The sequence below is a fragment of the Giraffa tippelskirchi genome, chromosome 4 (assembly GCF_054371585.1).
Source record: "Giraffa tippelskirchi isolate mGirTip1 chromosome 4, T2T-mGirTip1v1.2.pri, whole genome shotgun sequence".
Classification (NCBI taxonomy): domain Eukaryota; kingdom Metazoa; phylum Chordata; class Mammalia; order Artiodactyla; family Giraffidae; genus Giraffa; species Giraffa tippelskirchi.
The window spans coordinates 89825844-89847631 of record NC_137278.1 but is presented as its reverse complement, the minus strand read 5'-3'; the positions used below and the strand labels follow the sequence as shown (position 1 = coordinate 89847631).

General features: G+C 36.0%; 1 protein-coding gene across 10 annotated transcripts in view; it reads left to right on the top strand.

Moving 5' to 3' along the window:
- Positions 1-21788, top strand: part of EXOC6B (exocyst complex component 6B) — a 760794-nt gene that overhangs the window by 116384 nt on the left and 622622 nt on the right. Inside the window, exon 1 of one of the 10 annotated variants that reach the window (XM_081482977.1) lies at positions 2313-2399. The exons of the other annotated variants lie outside the window; for them this stretch is intronic. Within the exon in view, the coding sequence (XP_081339103.1) occupies positions 2374-2399 (26 nt within the window). The 5' untranslated portion in view covers positions 2313-2373. Of the gene's footprint in view, positions 1-2312; positions 2400-21788 lie in introns of those variants that run through there. 10 annotated transcript variants of the gene reach the window in all.

The window sequence follows — 21788 nt, the reverse complement described above, 5'->3', positions numbered from 1 at the left end:
CACTACTGAGCAAGTTAACAACAACAATGGATAGATACATATGGATTTTGTTATATGGTGTTATATTTTTGAACTTTTAACACCTTTTGGAAAACTCATAAACCTAAATGAGAGAATATTTGGAGTTCCTTAGTGATCGTAACTTTCCTCTGAAACATGGCATTTTGGGAAAAACTAGTTGAGCATGCTGGCCTTTAACCCAGAGATGTGATGTGTTCAGAAGGAATGGGAGATGACTAACACCAAATCTTAGTCATGATTTACAATTTTTGCTTTAATGTGTTGGTTAGCGAGATTAGTATATCCCTTTCGTGAGCTAAAAAGATGACTTTTTGATCTAAAGAGTTGAAAGATCAGCCAGGTGCTCTTTATCAGTGATTAAAATGACAGTTTTTCATTAGTAGTATAAACTATATTGTGATTAGATTTTAAGTTTCTGTTTATTTTTGTGCTCTGCAGGATGACCGATTTGTTATTTGCACTACTTATGTGGGATTTATTGTTGCTGCCTGTTTAATATTTTCAGATATGTTCTGTTACCCTCCTAAAGATTGCCAGTACTTTTTAAATGGGACTGAATAGTGATATAGTGCATGTGATTTTTTGAATTGTATAATGAGTTATGTCAACATTTGGAAGACCTGTAAAAGTCAGAGAATGAGTATTCTTCAAATGACCAATGTCTGATGTTACATAATCATACATGGGTAAAAGTTTCATTTGAAGTTTAAGATCAATGGATTTTAATCTAAAACTCATTAAGTTTTGAGGTTGTATCATAAATTTGCATATATATATATACATATTTATGTGTATATATATATATAAAGACATTTATTAGATTTAATTTAGAAGTGGTACAGAGTCCAGATGTCTTCTGTTAAACTAGACATTAAAGATATTTGCACAAATGCAGAACATACTCTTCCAACTATTTTTCAGAATATACAGTTGTTTTTCCTAACATGTATTTTTTAACATGTAAATATTATTGGTTGTTAATATTAAATGAATTAGTTAGTATGTTCTAATTCTTAGTTTTAATTTCTAATACAGTAAATATTGATTATATAAAATTAATGTAAACAAAAATTATTTAGGATTATTAAGAATTTTTAACGGTCTAAAGGGCTCTTGTGTTTAAAATGTTGAGAACTGCTCATTTGGATGAAAGGAAACCAAAGATGTGTGGCAACTGAATGTCATACATGGTCCTGCATTGAATTCTCTCCGGGAGGAAACGAAACCACTCTGAAGACTGTTACTGGAGGACTTCCCTGGTGCTCCAGCGGTGAGGAATCTGTCTTCTAATGCAGGGGATGCAAGTTCAATCCTTGTTTGGGGAACTAAGATCCCACATGCCATGTGGCAACTAAGTGTGCACGTGTGTTGCATGCCACAAGTAGAGAGAAGCCCATGTACCTGAAGTAATTACTGATGTAGCAAAAAAAAAGTGGGACCAAGAGATGGAAGTGGTCCCCTGATTAAAAAACAACAACAAAAAAGAATATTATTGGGACAGTTAACAGGGTTGGACTAAGGACTGTGAATTAGGTTATAATTTTATCAATGTTAATTTCTTGAATTTGATAATTGTGTTGTAGTTAGGTACAAGAGGAAACATAGTAGTCTTAAGAGTTTAATACATGCAACATATTCTCGAATGGTTTAGAAAAATAAATATACAAATACAGATACAGATGTCCATTACAGATGTACATTACATGTACATATGTGTAGAAAGAGAAAATGATAAAATAAATGTGCCAAAAATGTTACAAATTGGTGATTTCTGTATATGGCTAAACAAGAGTTCTCTATTACTTGTACAATGTGAAAGCATTTCAAAATAGAAATTAAAAACTTATGAAGTAATATAATGAATCTCTTAGAAGCAGATTTTACAGATTACCTGGTGAGAGTTTTATTGTGCTTGTGAATGACTGAGAGGTTTTGAGCAGTTTATCAGCTCATTTCAGTTGCTCAGTCGTGTCCGACTGTTTTCGACCCCATGGAATGCAGCACACCAGGCTTCCTGTCCATTACCAGCTCCCAGAGCTTGCTCAAACTCATGTCCATCGAGTTGGTGATGCTATCCAAGCATCTCATCCTCTGTCGTCCCCTTCTCCTGCCTTCAATCTTTCCCAGCATCAGGATCTTTTCCACTGAGTCAGTTCTTCGCATCAGGTGGCCAAAGTATTGGAGCTTTAGCTTCAGCATCAGTCCTTCTAATGAATATTCAGGACTGATTTCCTTCAGGATTGACTGGTTTGATCTTGCTGGACAGTTGATAACTGGCTATAAACTCCTTTGGAGTTGTCAACGGCTTTTCAGAGGACACTCCTTGTGCTCTGCTGCCCCCTAGTGACATGTATGTTCATCAGCATGTCATTCTGCAAGTACGGGAAGTTGGGAATTTATAATAAATCACTGTAGTTATCATTTAAAAATACTTTAGTAATTTTAAGTAAGCAAAATAATTTTTAAGGAGAGGTTGGGGAAGATACTACTGTGAAGCCACATCTCATTATCTTTTTTTTTCTAATTTTTAAAAAATTATATTTTTGTTCTTACAGTTCCTTTCTATAGTATCCTTAGTCCCTCCTCCCTCCCACCTCTCTTTTTTGAAAATAGTATTTATTGGCTCCTCATCTGACAGAGATATATCCAGGATGTAGTGAAGGACAGGGAAGCCTGGTGTGCTGCAGTCCATTGGGTTGCAAAGAGTCAGATGCGACTTAGCGATTGAACAGCAACATCTGACAGAAATAGTAAAACTTCCTGTGTTTTCTTTTCTGTGACCACAGATATTAGTCAATAATATTATCTTAGTGTTTTACTTTATAGCCTTAAAATGTTTAGAATTCTGCTAGCCCATAGTCTCTCATTTGCAATTTGAAAGTACCAAAGATTTTGAAATCATTTGTTGTTACAAGCTATCTGAATTTATTTGGTGAGAAAACTTAATGTGAGTTGATATGAGATAGTGAGAGTTTTTCTTTATATTTACCACTTGTGTGAATATTCCTGCATTTTGCTGCAGTTACTGATGTGATTGATTAGGGAATGTTTCTTAAGACGTCACTGGGGATGTTATATATGATGCACGCACTATAATTATTTTTTAAAATCTGCACAAATCTGAATTATGCAACATTTCTACTCCAAGGATTTTAGATTAGGGATTGTAGACTTGTACCTGATTTGCTTAGCTTTGACTCCCAGTCACTATGTATAAAGCATCACCAGTTTATACTACTTTCTGTCTTTTTTCTCTTTTGTTTTAATTAGTTGTATAATTTTCACATGCTATTTAAAAATATTTATTGGAGTGTAGTTGACTTACAGTGTTGTGTTATCACATACTATTTTTATATACCATATTTTATCACTCTTAATCTGATCTTTTTGTCTTAAGAGTTGCAGTTAAATATGTTCCCTCATTACTTCCAGTCTTTTTTGTTGAAGTTTCTCATGTCATTTATTTGGTTGGAATTTCTTCTCTACCAGTTCAGAATGACCCAAACAATAATTTTTGGGTTATTATATTTTCAGAATGACTGCTCTGTAGACTGTATATTCAGAGGACAGTTTCATTGATCTTAAAATTTTGACTCATATTTTGTTTCCCTGAGTATTGACTTCTGGTGTTCAGTGTTGTCCGATGGATGCTGGGTTTTGTTTACTTGATTATTGACTGTTTATTTTTTCATTTGATGTCTTTTGATTCTTCTTTTTCTAATCTACTTCTTATATGAAGTACTTTTCTGAGTACTTCATATTAAGTGTTATATGAAGTACTATTCTGAGTACTTCATATAAGTAGAGTTGTACAGTATTTGTCTTTTTCACTTAGAATAATGTCTTCAGGTTTCACTCATGTTGTAGTATGTGTTAGAATTTCCTTCTTTTTAAGGCTAAATAATATTCCATTGTATGTGTACCACACTTTGTTTACCCATTCATCTGTTGATGAGCACTTGAGTTTCCTGCTTTTGACTCTGGTGAATAATGTTGCTATGAACATAGATGTTTAAATATCTCTTTGAGTCCCTGCTTTCACTTTTTGGAGTATGTACCCAGAGGTAGAATTGCTGGATTATGTAGTAAATTATTTTTAATTTTTTGAGGGACTGCCAAACTGTTTTCTGTAGTAGATGTACCATTTTACATTGCCCGCTTTAACTTTTAAGGGACTTTTTTTTAAACTTAGTTTTAGATTTTTAAGCTGGCAGTTTATTTTTTGTTTCAGCACTTTACTGTATCATTCAGTTGTTGTTTGACATATATTTCCTGTTAAAAAGTTAGCTCTTAATGTTGTTCCTTTTATATTTTTTACTATGTTTTTGGTTTTCTCCAGTTTTACTATGAGGTATTGAGGTGTAGTTTTCTTTGTGTTTATCTTGTTGGGGTTTGTAGAGCTTGAAACTGTGGATTGATGTCTTTCATTAGTTTTGGGAAAAAGTTGACTATGATGTTTTAAATATTACTACCACCCCATTATAGAAAGAGTAGACATGTTTCTGCAGAGTCACAAATTCAAAACTATTTCCTAGTAACCACTAAGATATTATTTTTTTTTTACTCACATTTCTGTTGGAGAGCATAGTGAAGTATCCAAGAGGCTATGTGATATATGAGGACTATCATTGTTTTAATGGGTAATGTAATATATGCTTGTATATTGTTACATTTAAATTCTTATTCAACTTTAATTTTTAATTGATAAATGTCAATAAAAATAACCACATATACAAAATTCTGGGGGGACCTTCATATTTTTAAAGAGCATGGAAATATCCTTAAGCCAAATAGTTTGAGAACCGCTGGGGTAGACATTTTGACTCCATCTTGTATATTCATATAGTCTTACGTATTTTATGGACTTCCCAGGGCAAGTGGTAAAGAATCTACCTTGAATCTCAATCTGGAGATTCAAGAGATGCATCCCAGGGTTGGGAAGAACCTTGGAGTAGGAAATGGCAACCCATTCCCATTTTTCTCACCTGGAAAACTCTATGGACAGAGGAGCCTGGAGGGCTACAGTCCATAGGGTCACAAAGCGTCAGACACGAGTGAGCATACACATGCATGTGTGTTGTATTTTACATATTTTTATTTTCTTCTTTATGCCTTAATCTGAAAATTTTCTATTAATTTATCTTCACTAATCTCTTGCTGATAAACCATTCTATTGGAACTCTTAATTTTAAAAATTACAGTTTTCATTTCTGATTTTTTCTCAGTTTTTAAGTAACATAGATTTCAATGCTCTGGTGAATTTTCCATCTTTTCATCTATGTTGTTCATCTTTTTCTTATCATATTACTCATAGACATTTTAAGTCCTTTTCTCATAACTTCCAATATCTAGATCATCTAGATCTCGATTTTCAGTTTTATGGTCTTCTTCCTTGGCATGCCTGGTAATTTTGGACTAAAGGGAATTAAAAAAGTCATGGAGGTTCTGAATAACCTTCTCTTGCTTAAGGTTAAACTGTCTTCCCCTTACCCCCTTTTTAAGGTGGATAGAATGGCAGTGATCTCAATCTAGTCGGGGACAGAACTGTGGCTATCTCTGGTTCAGTACTGCCTTTGGTATAGTCTTTCACATATTCTAAAGAGCCTTGAAGTGATGATTAAGTTCCCTTTCCTCAGATGGACACTACTATCTTATCTTTACTCCATACCTCAAGACTACCTGAAACTCTGTTTTGCTTCTCAGAGGCTTTTTGCTTGTCTTCTTAGCCTCTTGCCCACTGTAGATTAAGAGTTCAGCATGTGTGGAAGGAAAAACAGAAGAATGTTGTGTTTTTTTACTATTTTTTTCTTCTCTAGGAACTTCACCTCTTTTTTTTTAATTAATTCATTTTAATTGAAGGATAATTACTTTATAATATTGTGGTGGTTTTTGCCATCCATCAACATGAATCAGCCACGGCTGCACATGTGTCATCCCATCCTGAACCTTCCTTCCACCTCCCTCCCCACCCTGTCCCTCTGGATTGTCCCAGGGTACTGCCTTTGAGTGCCCTGCTTCATACATCAAGCTTGCACTGGTCATCTATTTTAAATATGGTAATATATGTTTCAATGCTGTTCTCTCAAATAATCCCACCCTCCCACATAGTCCAAAAGTCTGTTCTTTACATCTGTGTCTCTTCTCCTACCTTGCATATAGGATTGTCATTACTTACTGTCTTTCTAAATTCCATATGTATGTGGTAATATACTGTATTGGTGTTTCTATTTCTGACTTACTTCACTCTCTATAATAGGCTCCAGTTTCATCCACCTCATTAGAACCTCAAATGTATTCTTTTTAATGGCCGAGTAATATTCCATTGTGTATATGTACCTCAGCTTTCTTATCCATTCATCTGCTGATGGACATCTAGGTTGCTTCCATGTCCTATCTATTGTAAGCAGTGCTGCAGTGAACATTGGGGTACATGTGTCTCTTTCAATTCTTGTTTCCTTGGTGTGTATGCCCAGCAATGGGATTGCTAGGTTGTATGGCAGTTCTATTTCCAGTTTTTTAAGGAATATCCACACTGTTCTCCACTGTGGCTGTACCAGTATGCATTCCCACCAACAGTGTAAGAGGGTTCCCTTTTCTCCACACCCTCGCCAGCATTTATTGTTTGTAGACTTTTTGGTGGCAGCCATTCTGACTGGCATGATATGATACCTCATTGTGGTTTTGATTTGCATTTCTCTAGTAATGAGTGATAGAGAAGGCAATGGCACCCCACTCCAGTACTCTTGCCTGGAAAATCCCATGGACGGAGGAGCCTGGTAGGCTGCAGTCCATGGGGTCGCTTCGAGTCAGACACAACTGAGCGACTTCACTTTCACTTTCCACTTTCATGCATTGGAGAAGGAAATGGCAACCCACTCCAGTGTTCTTGCCTGGAGAATCCCAGGGATGGGGGAGCCTGGTGGGCTGCCATCTCTGGGGTCGCACAGAGTCAGACACGACTGAAGCAACTTAGCAGCAGCAGCAGCAGCAGCAGTAATGAGTGATGTTGAACATTTTTTTCATGTGTTTGTTAGCCATCTGAATGTCTTCTTTGCAGAAATGTCTGTTTGGAACTTCACCTCTTAAGTCTCTAATTTATGTCACTTCAGTGCCACAAAACTGTCATAAGCTGATTTCTCTACCTCTTCTACTCGATTCCTTTAATGGAAACAGCCTCTAGTGTGCAGATTTGGCAAATATCTTGGGAAAAAGTGAATAAAGAATGTTGGTACACCCCTTCTTATTCTTCCCCTGGTCTCCAGTATTTTGTTCCCTTAATTTCTGATTGTCTAGCAGCTCTGTAAGTCAACCAAGAAAGAACATCGCAAATATGGTATGCAGAAAGCCAGAACAGGTATTAGTTCAGATTGGAGCAGGGGAAATGGGGTCATCAAGAGAGAGTTTTCCAGAAAAGGGGGAGTTCCAGTAAGAAAGGGATGGTAATCTTAGTATACAACCTGGCTTAACAATAAAGAATATTTATATAAACTAATACAAATATTGTTTATTGTCTTTCAAAGACAAAGTACTGGTAAACCATAAAAGCCACTTTTGATTCTGGTACAGAATATATATAATATCAACTCAGTCAGTGTATAATTCATTTCATCAATTGGAAGAAGGTGAGGAAAAGAAATCAAAAGAAACTAATGGAGAGCTAATGCCTCACTTTGCACAGGTAGGGGGTTGAGATAATCTATAGATAATAATGTAAGACTTAAAAGCTTAAGTATATTATTAAGAAATAAAAGCACAGTATTAAGCATAGTATATTAATTACAAAAAATCTTTAGAAAAACTAATGTGAGGTGTTTGGGAGTTAATTAATTCATGAGGAAGTTGTGAGAATGAAATTCTCTTGAATGGGATTTGTACCCTTGTAAGAATAGACATGAAAGCTCTCTCTGTTTTCTGCGATGTGAGGATACAGTGAGAAGATGGTTGTCTGGTAGACCAGGAACCTGGCTCTCATCAAACATTGGATTTACCAGTGCCTTGATCTTGGGTCTCAGTCTCCTGAATTGTGAGAAATAATCTTTTATTAAGCCATTCAGTCTATGTAATTTGTTATAGTAGCCTGAACTGATTTAGACAACAATCTACTTTCAAATGATATCATGGCAGTTGATGTATAACACAAACTTGTAATAGTATACTTTCATTTCCACCATTGACCTTTGAGTTATAGTTAACATGCAATTTACCTCTACATATCTTATGAATTCCACAATTCATTGCTATAATTTTTGGTTTAAAACATTCATTTATCTTTTAGGGACTTCTCTGGTCATCCAGTGGCTAAGACTCTGCTTTCCCAATGCAGGGGGACTTGGTTTGATCCCTGGTTAGAGAACTAGGGAGTTCACATGCCACAACTAAAAGTTTCCATGCTGCAACTAAAAAGATCCCGCATGCTGCAATTAAAATCCAGTGTGGCCAAATAAATAAATTAAAAGACAAAACCATTCAGTTATCTTTTAAGTAAATTTAAAAAACTATAAAAATCTGTATATTTATTGTAACTGTGATCTTTATTCCTTTGTATGGATCCATATTTTGACTTGATTTTGTTTTCTTTTCACCTAAAGAACTAAACTTTAATGTTTCTTGTAGTGCAGGCACATTGGTAACAACATCTCTAAGGTTTTGTCTGAAAAAAAATCTTTATTTTTCCTTAGATTTTGGAGAATATGTTTGCTGGATGTAGAATTCTAGGTCTATAGTCTTTCCTTCAACACTTTGAAGATATCTTTCCATTGTCTTCTTGCTTACATAATTTGGATGACAAATCTGCAATCTTTTTTTCTGTTCCTTTCTTTGTATTTTTTTTTTCCCTCCTCTGTATCATTTAAGCTTTTTTTTCCTCTCCTTTTTTTTTTTTTTTTTTTTTACTGATTTTCACCAACTCCAAGAAACCCTTTTCTGATTAATCTAGTTCCACACCAAACATTATGTTGCTATAATGCTACACAGATTTAGGTATATAGCTTTAAGTGTACAGATTTAAACATTATATTAATTTCTGTACAGATCTATGGTTTACAATTACCTTCAATTGTATTTCCTTGTGCTTTTCTTTACTAATTAAAGTATGTGCTCCACAAAGAGTATGTGCTTCTTGTCTCCTTTTTAGTAAATTCTCAATAAATGCATATTAAATGAGCCTATGATGTAGAATGTCTAAACCACCTGGTAGAGCCAGTTTCTATTTAACTTGCTGTGGTCATTTTATTTTATCATTTGCCTATTTTATTTCTTTGTAGTCAAATTTCTCCTTCCTTTTAAAAGTTTATTTCTTCTAGTTTAGTGTATCATGAACATTATAAAAAAAATTGCTCCCATTTCCCTCATTAAGTAAACAATCAAGTTACTCCTTAGATTGGACAACCGGAGTATTATAGTGATATTCCATAGTTTTTGGAGGGTGACCTAAACATAATCCTATGGAGAAATAAGCAGCATTTGTTTTTTCAGTGATTTTTGGGGCCATATTAGATTGTCGTTTTGTTGACTGCAGAATTGATCTCTATAGGGTATCTGTTTCTTCAAAGAAGTTATATGATCGAGACCAGATTGATAGTATATAATTGATAATAGATGAGTAATAGAAATATGCACTAGACCTCAGGTAGATATCTAATGAATTATATAACAAACTTTAATCATAGGATCATTTCTGAAAGAAAGGCAGTTTACTTTTTCCATAGTTACCCATTGTACATCCCTTAAATTGAACCAATAATGCGACATTAATGACCTCTCTTTTCAGAAAAATGTCTCTTATCATATTAAATTAGTCCATTTCCAATCTTTATTTTATGTAAGTTTCCTTATCAGTCATTCTGTTAAACTTTATTTTGTATTGGAACCATTTTTCCGTGTAAGTCCATATAGATAAAGGTAGTTTCAGATTTTCTTTTAATCTTTCAAAGTATTAAAAATAACATCATTTTAGTATCATTTATGTAGTTGAACATATATTTTATTTCTTGGTCTAGGTATAAAGTAAATTTATTCACTAGAGTGGGTACTAAGATGACTCCATGTAGAGATAGTTAATGACTGAAGTAAAGTCTTAATCAAAGACCATGACCAGCATTTAAACTAACCTTGTCTTGAACACAAAGGACTGTATAGCAAGGCTGACTGTGATATGCCAGGGCAGTGTTTTGGGATTATGATCCAGATCATTGGTTCTGGATGCTAACATTTAAGAATGATTTCTTGATGGAGCATTTGTGACCTTGGAATTATGAGTTGTCTTAGAATTTCTTTTCAAGGGAAGGAAGCATATGAATGGGAGGGTAAGCAAATATTTTGTTAATAATTTGCTATAAAGATGGTTTGTTACAGTTTAATATTAAACAGCTCAGGAGGCCTAAAATTTATCTCACTTGGTTCTAACTGGTGTTTCTCTCTGACACATGTTGTGAATCAACTGTCCTTCCAACTTGAAAGGGCAGAGAGCTTGCTGACGCAACTCTTTTGTTCTGGGGAATTGTTTCCACTGTGCTTTCAAAAGCAAGGGACATTAAAAGCTTTGACTCATAGCAAGTTCTCTCCAAGTTGGTCACAGTTGGAGGGTTGAATGCAGGCTAAAGGAAGTGGGGTTGATGATTTCTTCTATATCCTGGACTTAAAAAAAAAAAATCGAACATTTACTTTTTTGAGCTCTCTGTTTAACATTATGTGATTAACAATCCTTTCTTCCCTCTTAAAATGGAATCAGAAATGTCACATGTGTTGGTGTTTTCCAGAGTTCTCCTTTCTTAGATCCTAGAGTTGCTTGGGTTTCTGCTCTTCCTCATAGTTGAATTACTTTCGTGAAAATATTCATATACATACTTTAACTAAGCAAAACATGAAAATGGAAGAGTCAGTGACAAAATCATATCTCAGAAGATCTCAGACTAGAAAAAGGATTATGATTATAACAGGTAATAAGTAGTAGATTCAGAATATTAACTGAATGACTATAGCAATATGTTAAAACGAAGATTTTATATACTTTAAGCTCAGTATACAGCATGATATACCTGCCAGAAACACTCAAGCATTATTTTTAGGCTGTTTTAATAGAGTCTGAGTGACAAGTTAAAGGCGCTAAGTTTTATTTTCCTAGTTTGACTATGTTTGATTTGAAAATTGTTTGTATTTGAAGTGTGCTTTCTGTGTGTCATGTACTGTTTTGAATGTTTTACTTATGCCATTTAATCTTTACATAACAACTGTATGAAGTGGTTGTTATTTTTATCTGCATTTTATAGATGTGGAAACTGAAATAAAGAGAAGTTTAATAACTTTCCCCAGGTCACACAATTAATAACCAAGACTTGAATTCAGGAAGTTTGGCTTTGAAGCCTGTGCTCTTGTCTACTGTACTATAAATACTATATTGTTGCCTTTTAAGAATGTTGACTACTAGAATGTGTCCAGAGGGTAAAAGTCTGAATTGAAAGGCCTTATGTAGAGTAGTTGATTAATTTGGGTTGTTGAGTTTGGAGAAGGGAAGGGAGTGACCAAGGACTCATTTTTGGTGGTCCTTTGAGTGTAAAGCTGAGCGCCGAAGAATTGATGCCTTTGAACTGTGGTGTTGGAGAAGGCTCTTGAGAGTCCCTTGGACTGCAAGAAGATCCAACCAGTCCATCCTAAAGGAGATCAGTCCTGGTTGTTCATTGGAAGGACTGATGTTGAAGCTGAAACTCCAATACTTTGGCCATCTCATGTGAAGAGTTGACTCATTGGAAAAGACCCTAATGCTGGGAAGGATTGGAGGCAGGAGGAGAAGGGGTCAACAGAGGATGAGATGGTTGGATGGCATCACCGACTCGATGGACATGGGTTTGGGTAAACTCCGGGAGCTGGTAATGGACAGGGAGGCCTGGTGTGCTGCGATTCATGGGGTCGCAAAGAGTCGGACATGACTGAGTGAACTGAACTGAACTGAGTGTAGAAATAAGACAACTGATGAAAATTACAGGAAGGCAAATTTTATTTTTTATAGGAACTTTGCAACAGCTATTGAAATGAGATTGCTTACCTTGTAATGAGCTTCCCTTTACTAGAGATGATCCTCTGGAGGAGAATATGGCAACCTACTCCACTGTTCTTGCCTGGAGAATCCTATGGACAGAGGAGCATAGTGGGCTATTGGCCATAGGGTTGCAGAGTCAGACATGACTGAAACGACTTAGCACACATGCATATGTGTGATAGAGATGTTTAGAAAAAACTGAACTTGTGTCTGTGAATTAAGGCCAGTCATTTCTGAGGTTCCTTTTTTTCTGTACATTTCTATGTTTCTCTATTAAATAGGGATCTTTCAAATGGGCTAATGTATACTGTCCTTAAGCAAATGCTTCTATTAAAAAGAGACACAATATTGATTCCTGATGGAAACATGGTGTGAGAGCTTGGGTATGTTCTCATTTATTTTTGTCTAAAATATGAAGGTTTGTTGCAAATAGCTTTATGATGTTGGTAGGAAGTTCTTTGCATATCTGTTAGTGGTATAGGAAACAACAGAAAATGGCCTGCTTTTCCAGTTCACAAATCAAGTTACTTAAATTGAGTAATAGATCAGAGGTTCCATCATAGTAACCATTGAGGCTCCCTTCTTCCCTGCCATATAAAGGATTATGAAAGAAGGTTAATTGGTGGGGTTTGTAGTTGTGATGGAGGGGCTCTGGGAAACTGCTATGTCAATTTGCAAATTAAAAATTTCAGGGTATCAGGTATATCTATGTTTTAAGTGTATTTTGAGGTGATGATCAGTGAGGAAAAGGTTATAATATAGAAGAAATACTAAAGTTTAGCAATTCTGGAATTCTGTGGTGGTCCATTGATTAGGACTCCATGCTTCTATTGCAGGGGCCACGGATTCTATCCTTGGTTGGGAAACTAAGATTCCACAAGCTGAGCAGTACAGTAAAGAAAAAAAAAATCAATCCGTGGTGATTGCTTCTTGGGTTTGTAGGTGATAGATTGTGGGAAGAAATTCTTATTCTTTTTTTTTACATAATATTTTGAAATAACTATTAAAAACTAGGCCCCCAGTTACTCTGAACTGTTTGTTCTTGTTTGTTTTTTATTTCAATTAATGTTTTATCGAACATCTGCTATGAAACAGGTACTGTTGTAGACTTCTAAAAATAAAGCTCCTTTTTTCAATTATGTAAAAGCAATTATTGTAAAAGCAATGCATGGAGACTTCCCTAGTGGTCCAGTGGTTAAGAATCTGCTTGTCAATGCAGAGGACCCAAATTCAATCCCTGGTCCAGAAACTAAGATTCTATATACCTTGGGGCAACTAATCTCGTGAGCCACAACTACTGAAACCTGTGCGCCTAGAGCCTGTGCTCTGCAACAAGAGAAGCCAGTATGATAAGAAGCCCACGCACCACAACCCAAGTGTAGCTCCGGTCACTGCAACTGGAGAAAGCCCGTATGGCAACCAAGACCCAGCACAGCCAAAAAAATTTTTTTTAAAGCAATACATGTTTTAGAAAATAAAAAATGTAGAAAAGTAGAAAGAAGAAAGTCATATTTGCCTTATTCAAACACTGCCATTTGTATTATTTTGGTGATATTCTCTTCTGCCTCTTCCATCTTTTCCTCATCTTCCTGTGTCCCTTTTTCATTTTCTTCCTTGTCATCCTTTTTCTTTTATCTTTTTCTTGATATAATTGTAGCAACCTGGGAAAGGTAAATGTTTTTGTTTCCTGGCAATGTCAGAAAGATTGCTTCATGTGTGAAATGATGATAATAACAGTGGGATTATTTTTTTAAAAGATTAATTTATTTACTTTTGTAACATATAATAATATATGTTACTATAATTTTGAGCTGGACTTATCATTTAATATTGTGGGTGATATTGGTATAATAAGATTTCCTAGACTCAATTGCTGGGTGGTTGAATGACTGGCTTCTAATTTTCTTTATGAGTTGGTACTGTAAGTGACTTTTTTCACTCACATTCTTGAGCCATCATTACAAACTTAGACATATACCTCAGACTTTTTTCATAACCACAATTAGGCATAAATCAACTTAGCTGTTCCATATGATGTGTGGTAGGATTTCTCTTCATACTCCTCTGATAACCATTTAATCAAACAGTTTATCCAGGTCAAAATAGAGTAATAAAAAATTGCTAAATAGCAGGGCATTTAGCATTGCTCTGTTCAGCTTTCTGTGATTGTACATTGTAGGGTCTATTCTGGGTATGAGACTGATGTTTATCATTATGATACAGAATTGTTGACTACTTTTATGTTCTACCAGATACAAATCTTTAACAGACTCTATCTTGCCCTCTTCCTTCAAAAAAGAAAGACTTTCCCAACAGATTTTTCTCTCCTTGGAGAGTTAGCTTTGTAATTTGGAGCATATAACCATGATGTTTGGGAGCTATCTAACTGTTTCCATTGTTGCAATCTGGTTGTCCATGGTTTAATCATCAGTAGTTAAGAAAGAAAGCAAAAAAAAAAAAAAAAAAAGTGGCTCCAGGCTGCAGAGTACCATAAAAAATTTCCACCTGGAAGCAATTTTTTTCTAAAAGCCCTTAGGGACTGCTGTCACCCTCCCCTTCTACTGGCAACAAGGGCTAGAAAGACAGGTTCCCTTCAAAGCCAGGTTTTGTTGCAATTTAATCATCTTCCTTCTCCTAGCTTCCAGAGAAGGTTTGAGGTAAAAGCTAGGGAAATAAATTATTCCCAGACACTTCTCTTCTATAGTAGATTTTCTTGAACCTTCTAAGTTCCTTCTTTTCTTCCTCTAACCCCTCCTTTTCCTGTTAAGCGTTTTAGCTGAAGTACAAATTATTTGCACTGCTAGAACTTGAATTTACTTTTGAAGCAAGAGTGTTTATTATTAACTCTAGTGCTTATCTTTGGAGAAGGCCTAAATATTCAAACATTTTGGGGCATTGCTTTAGGCCCTTTGTCACTTTATAATGTTTTCTCTGTGGGAGGTGGCCATTGTTCCAGGTATAAACCCTCAAGCAACTTGTGGTCCTGTAGGGGAGATAGACATGTAAGTAAATCATTACTGTGTAGACTGCATTACCATGTAGACTGCTCAATATAGTGCCTGTTCAAAAATATGAACAAATAAATATTTCAAAACAAAAGCATATCAACTCAGCTTTCCATTGGTGACTGTCATTAGAGGTGGTGCCCATTAATTTCTAGGCTAATACTATGCATTTGTTCAAGAAGAAAACAGGATGATAGTACTTCTGGTGAAATTTACCTCAAACCACACATGGGTTAATAGGATCAAGGACAGTTCACATTGCACAGTGTCAAAATGAGGTGGTAAATGAGGATACTGTGGCTATAAAGGAGCCACTTATATCACTTCTTATCAAGGATAGGTCTGGGTGTTTCAACAGATTTTGTTTCTTCATTTTTAAAATTGAATTTTAAATATATTTCTTAAAAGTAGGCTATTACATGCTATAACAAGCTTTTAATGTAGTTGAAGTTGGCTTCTTTTTGGGAAAGTAACAGAAAAGTAACCTTCAGTATGAATCTTCAAAGAATAGACTCACAATCCTGTTTGGTGTAAATGTCTCGAGAGAGTGCAAGTTTAAATTCTTTCTAGTTTTCTAAACAGTTTCTTAGGTTCTGCCTAGTTTGTAAGGAGGGGAGTTTCTGTATCAGGTTAGAGTAGTTGTAGTAGGAAAGGAGGTTTTATAGAGAGGGTGTTATGAGCTGAATCGTGAAGGATAAGGGGGAATTTGCCAGCTAAAGTGATAGTAAGGAGATTGTGGGAAGAGGGATTATATAGTACACTCAAGGGACTTTAAGCAGAGTTGTAGAGTGAGTGTGGGGAATACTCAGAGGTAAATCTGTACATGGAGGTGTCTCATATTCTATGCTAGGGAATTTGGATTTGATCCTGAGGCAGGACTTAATCCTAAATTGTGGTATGTGTTTTATGATCATATTTCATTTAAAGATTAATGTGAAAGAAGTATTAAACATGAATTTTTAGGGAAAGATGAAGAGGGAAGTGAAAACAGTTGCTCAGAAGAGAAATAATGATATGAGGCAAGGCGGTGGCAGGGGAGGATAGGGAGGAAGAAAAGCATAGAAAAGCTATTATGGAATTAGATTAGGAGGCCTTAGGGATTGATTAGTTGGAGGCAGGTGCAAGGTGGAGTGAAGTGTCAAGATTAATTTATGTATTTCTAGTTTGGGCAACTGGTTGGCTGGTGTTTGTTTCAGTTGAGATGGTGAATATAGGAGGGACATGTAGGTTTGGGAAGAAAAGCTAATGGTTTAACTTTTGAGATGCACAGTTTGAGATACATTTGAGGATGAATGGTGGTTGAATATTCAGGTTTGTGGGATTTGACAGATATGCCTTGTTACTGATTTGGAAACCAAAGATGTTTAATTAACAGTGAAAGCTAAAGTATTGATAGATATCTCTTAGGGAGTTTGAAGAATGAGAAGAGGTGGAGTCTGAGCCGATATTGAGGGCCAGAAGGAAGAAGAATTATTGAAGACTGAGAAGGGGACTATAATAGAAATTCTGGAAGAAGATACTTCAGAAAGAAGAGATGGTTAGCAGTGGCATATACAAAGAAGGAATCAAGCAAATGATGAATAGAAGAATGAATATTTGATTTGACAGTTAGTAGGCTTTTATTGGCCTGGTAGGCTGCAGCCATGGGGTCGCGAAGAGCCAGACACGACTGAGCGACTTTGCTTTCACTTTTCACTTTCATGCACTGGAGAAGGAAATGGCAACCCACTCCAATATTCTTGCCTGGAGAATCCCAGAGACGAAGGAGCCCGGTGGGCTGCCGTCTATGGGGTTGCACAGAGTCAGACACGACTGAAGCGACTTAGCAGCAGCAGCAGCAGCAGGCTTTTATTGACATTAGCAAGAATAGGTCCTTTGGGGTGATGTGGTAAGAAACAGGTATGCTGGGTTGAAGAGCAAATCTAATTTGAGGAAACGGAGGCAATGATTATGGACTGCTCTTTAAAGAATCTTAACTATGAAAGGAGAAAGAGTGAAAGAGAAAGGATACCAGATTAAAGTTATTGGAAAAGAGATTTTAATTTAATAGTACTTCTTTAAAAAAGAGAGAGAGAGAGCCCAGTTGTTTTATTAAGAGGTGGCATGGCATGTTTTGTTAAGAAAAAGAAATCAGTAGAGCTGAAACATGAAAACTATAGACATTTAAAAATGTATTGATGGGGTAGAGGAGAAAGGAGATTTTTAGAACACGGTATTAGTCTTAAAGTAAAGTAGATCATCTATTTTGTTGAGATCAGTTCAGTTGAGTCACTCAGTCGTGTCTGACTCTTTGCGACCCCATGGACTTCAGCACACCAGGCTTCCCTGTCCATCACCAACTACCAGAACTTGCTCAAACTCATGTCCATCGAATCGGTGATAACATCTAACCATCTCGTCCTCTGTTGTCCCCTTCTCCTCCTGCCTTCAATCCTTCCCAGCATCAGGGTCTTTTCCAATGAGTCAGTTCTTTGCATCAGGTGGCCGAAGTATTGGAGTTTCAGCTTCAGCATCAGTCCTTCCAATGAATATTCAGGACTGATTTCCTTTAGGACGGACTGGTTGAATCTCCTTGCAGTCCAGGGGTCTCTCAAGAGTCTTCTCCAACACCCAGTTTAAAAGCATCAGTTCTTCAGTGCTCAGCTTTCTTTATGCTCCAACTCTCACATCCATACATGACTACTGGAAAAACCATAGCTTTGGATGGACCTTTGTCAGCAAAGTAATGCTTCTGCTTTTTAATATGCTGTCTAGGTTGGTCATAGCTTTTCTTCCAAGGAGCAAGTGTCTTTTAATTTCATGGGTGCAGTCACCATCTGCCCTGATTTTGGAGCCCAAGAAAATAGTCTGTCACTTTTTCCATTGTTTCCCCATCTATTTGCCATGAAATGATGGGACCAGATGACATGATCTTCATTTTTTGAATGTTGAGTTTTAAGCCAGCTTTTTCACTCTCTTCTTTCAATTAATTGAGATAGAAATGTACAAATGTTAGGGTGGATGGAGACAGAGATAGACTTGTATATTGGAATGCAGAAAATTAAGAAGATTCATGCCTAATATGCCTGGATTTTCTTTATGAAATAGATGGCAAAGTCATTTGTTGTGAGAGTAAATTGTGAAAGTGGAAGAATGAGTTGATAAAATACATACCAAATGTTTGAATGGTGCTAACAGTTCATCTGTTTGTATAATTAGCTCCATCAGTGTAAGGTTCTGTATATTACTGTAGTTGAGTCCTGAAGAAAGTGACAGCCAGTTCTAAATGTTGATAGAGCTCAACAGAGAGGAGTGCCCTTCCTCTGTTGTGAGACTTATTTTGGTGAGATTTATAGGTTTGTCTTATTTATTTCTAGAATAATAACTTCTTTGTATCTTTTATCAATACTGGGAAATCTTCAGCTGTTTCTCTGGATATTAATATTACCTGTTTGTTATTTCTTACTAGAGCTCCCATTAAACTCATCCTATTCTCCATGTTCTCAAGCTTTCTTTAATGTTTTCTGCTATAGGTTGAGTGTTTTGTGTCTCCCATCAAAATTCATATGTTGAAATTCTAACTCCAAGGTGATGGTATTAAGAGGATTAATGTAGTACCTTTAGGGGTGATTATGTCAAGAAAGTGGAGGCTTCATGGACAGGATTAGTTTTTTGAGCCATTATAAAGAGGCCCCAGAGAGCTTGCTTGCCCTTTCAGCTCTGTGAGGATACAAGTTGGCTGCCCAGAAGAGAGAGCCCTTACCTGACCATGCTAACACCCTGATCTCAGACTTCCACTCTCCAGAACTGTGAGAGAGAAATTTTTTTTGTTTATAAGTTACCCAGTCTGTGATATTTTGTATAGCTGCCCAACAGACTAAGACATTTTACATCTTTTGTCTTTGTGCTACATTTTGTGTAGGTTTTACATATACTTCCTAGTTAAATATTATCCCTTCCCACTTATTACATTTTTAAATATCAGTAATTATAACTTTTATTCCAAAAGTTTTATCTTTTTCAGTGTGTCTGTTTTTGTTTTGGTAGTTCCCTCATATTTCTTTAAATGTATTACCTGTTTATTCTTAACTTATACATATTTATTTTCAAGTCTGTCTAATTCTGTTATTTTTGTTGATTCTTATTTATCATGCTTTGTTTCTTTGTGTGTTTCATGGTTTTTGATACTTGAGTTCAGCTCAAAGGAATGTTATTTGTGACACTAATTAGAACTATGACTTAAGATGTATTCCTCTAGAGAAGCTTTTCCTTTTCTTCAATCAGTTTTCTGGGGATAATGACAACCGGACTGGGACTACTTTCAAAATAAATTCTCAGTTTGAGATATCTTAGACCACACAGGTAATGGTATGAACATGGGCCCTCCCCTTGGGTGAGAAGGGCCAGCTTGTGGCTTCAAATTATCCCAGGAGTCCATCCCCCCACTTCCCTAGCCAAAGCAAGTAAGTTTCCTTTCAACCTTCTTTTATGGGGAAGAATTTTTCTACATCTTTAACTAAGGGTGTAGCTCTTGGATATCTTGGCTTTATTCATTTGGAGGCCTCTTACTGTACTCTCTGTCTCTTGTGGGCCCTCGGTTTTGTCTCTTGTTCTCTAGATAGCTATAAAATAGAAGCATTAGTTTATAAGGGATTGGTGGAATCTGGGTTCCTGCTCCAGTTTTGTTTTAGCCTCTGGAAATCTTATTTTCTTTTTTTGCTTAGTCATGTGCTAAAAAAGATTTAGAAACTTAATCCAGCAGTTTTATTTATTATTATTTTTTAATATAAATTTATTTATTTTAATTGGAGGCTAATTACTTTACAATATTATAGTGGTTTTGCCATACATTGACATGGATCCACCACTGATATACATGTGTTCCCCATCCTGAACCCCCCTCCCACCTCCCTCCTCATCCCATCCCTCTGGGTCATCCCAGTGCACCAGTCCTGAGCACTCGGTCTCATGCATCGAACCTGTACTGGCAATCCATTTCACGTATGATAATATACATGTTTCAATGCCATTCTCCCAAATCATCCCACCCTCGCCTTCTCCCACAGAGTCCAGAAGACTGTTCTATACATCTGTGTCTCTTTTGCTGTCTCGCATATAGAGTTATTGTTACCATCTTTCTAAATTCCATTTATATGCGCTAGTATACTGTATTGGTGTTTTTCTTTCTGGCTTACTTCACTCTGTATAGTAGGCTCCAGTTTCATCCACCTCATTAGCACTGATTCACATGTATTCTTTTTAATGGCTGAGTAATATTCCATTGTGTATATGCACCACAGCTTTCTTATCCATTCGTCTGCTGATGGACATCTAGGTTGCTTCCATATCCTGGCTATTATAAACACTGCTGTGATGAACATTGGGGAACACGTGTCTCTTTCAATTTTGGTTTCCTTGCTGTGTATGCCCAGTGGTGGGATTGCTGAGTCATATGGCAGTTCTATTTCCAGTTTTTTAAGGAATCTCCACACTGTTCTCCATAGTGGCTGTACTAGTTTGCATTCCCACCAATAATCCAGCAGTTTTAGAAGTTTGGTAGTAGAGATGTTTTTCATAGTATATTCAGTCTTGCATATTGTTCATGGAATTTTATTCTGTTTTGTCTACGGAGTCTCCATCATTTTTTAGGATGGAAACTATTCTGATACCTTTTATCCATCTTCCTTTCAGGGTCTTCATTGCTTAATGAGTCTTAAATTGTGGTCAGTTTTGGCCATGGTGTGCAAAATTGGACCAGGAATTGGATGTTATGTTTCCAAGTCAGGTTCTTTTCTCAGAAAATCAGAAAAGTGTGTGTGTTTTGTGTGTGTGTGTGTGTATGACCACACTTATACATATAACATACACACTATGTAATATACCTATATGTGTATATGATGTGTACCTATGTAGGTATAATAAATATTTACAAATGACATACACATTTACAAATGATGTCAGATTTATTAATGTGGGCCTAACAAAATTCAACCAACCAAGTTTGAATTCAACCAATTAAATCATGGAATTTTTCAAATTTTTCTGGGAAGCTTGGTTGGTTGATTTTGTTAGGCCCACATTAAATCTATACGCATAAAGAGATCAGGACTATTCACTGAAGTGTTTCTAATACTCACCCTGCATTGGTTTGTTTTTCTGTATGAATGAATACCTTTATGATCCTTGTCATTGAAACCATAATGATAATTTTAAGTGTGGAGAAGCTGAAGCATTTCTTCAATTAATAGGCAGTCTTTTAAAATATTTTCAGAGCTCTTCAGAGTAATTACTTAAATACTTAAGTCTTTTGTAAAGGATCTTGAAGAGTTTTACTAATATACCCTAAATCCAGATGATTATGATAGTGGTAGACAGTGAGTGAGTCAGTAGTTTTATTTAGTTCCAACTTTGCATGTTTAAGTGTTAAATTTGACACTTTGAATTCCATGCAGTGAAACTGGAGCTTATCTACTGATGTTAATTATAAGCCTGTATTTACCAATGATATTACCACTCTACTTTCAGCAGTTTTCCAGTTTAGATTCAATCGGTATAACCAGGCCGTAGTTGGAGTATTTGTTTCATTTGACAGCAGTATCTAAAAATCCAACTTTTAGCTGCCAGATTTTATGACCACCACTGAAAACTACAATGGGATAAATCTTATTACACTTAATACAAATTGATACAGGGGTCAAGATGAAGGCACTAACATATCCTATAGTGCCTTTATGTCTTCAGTTACTTGT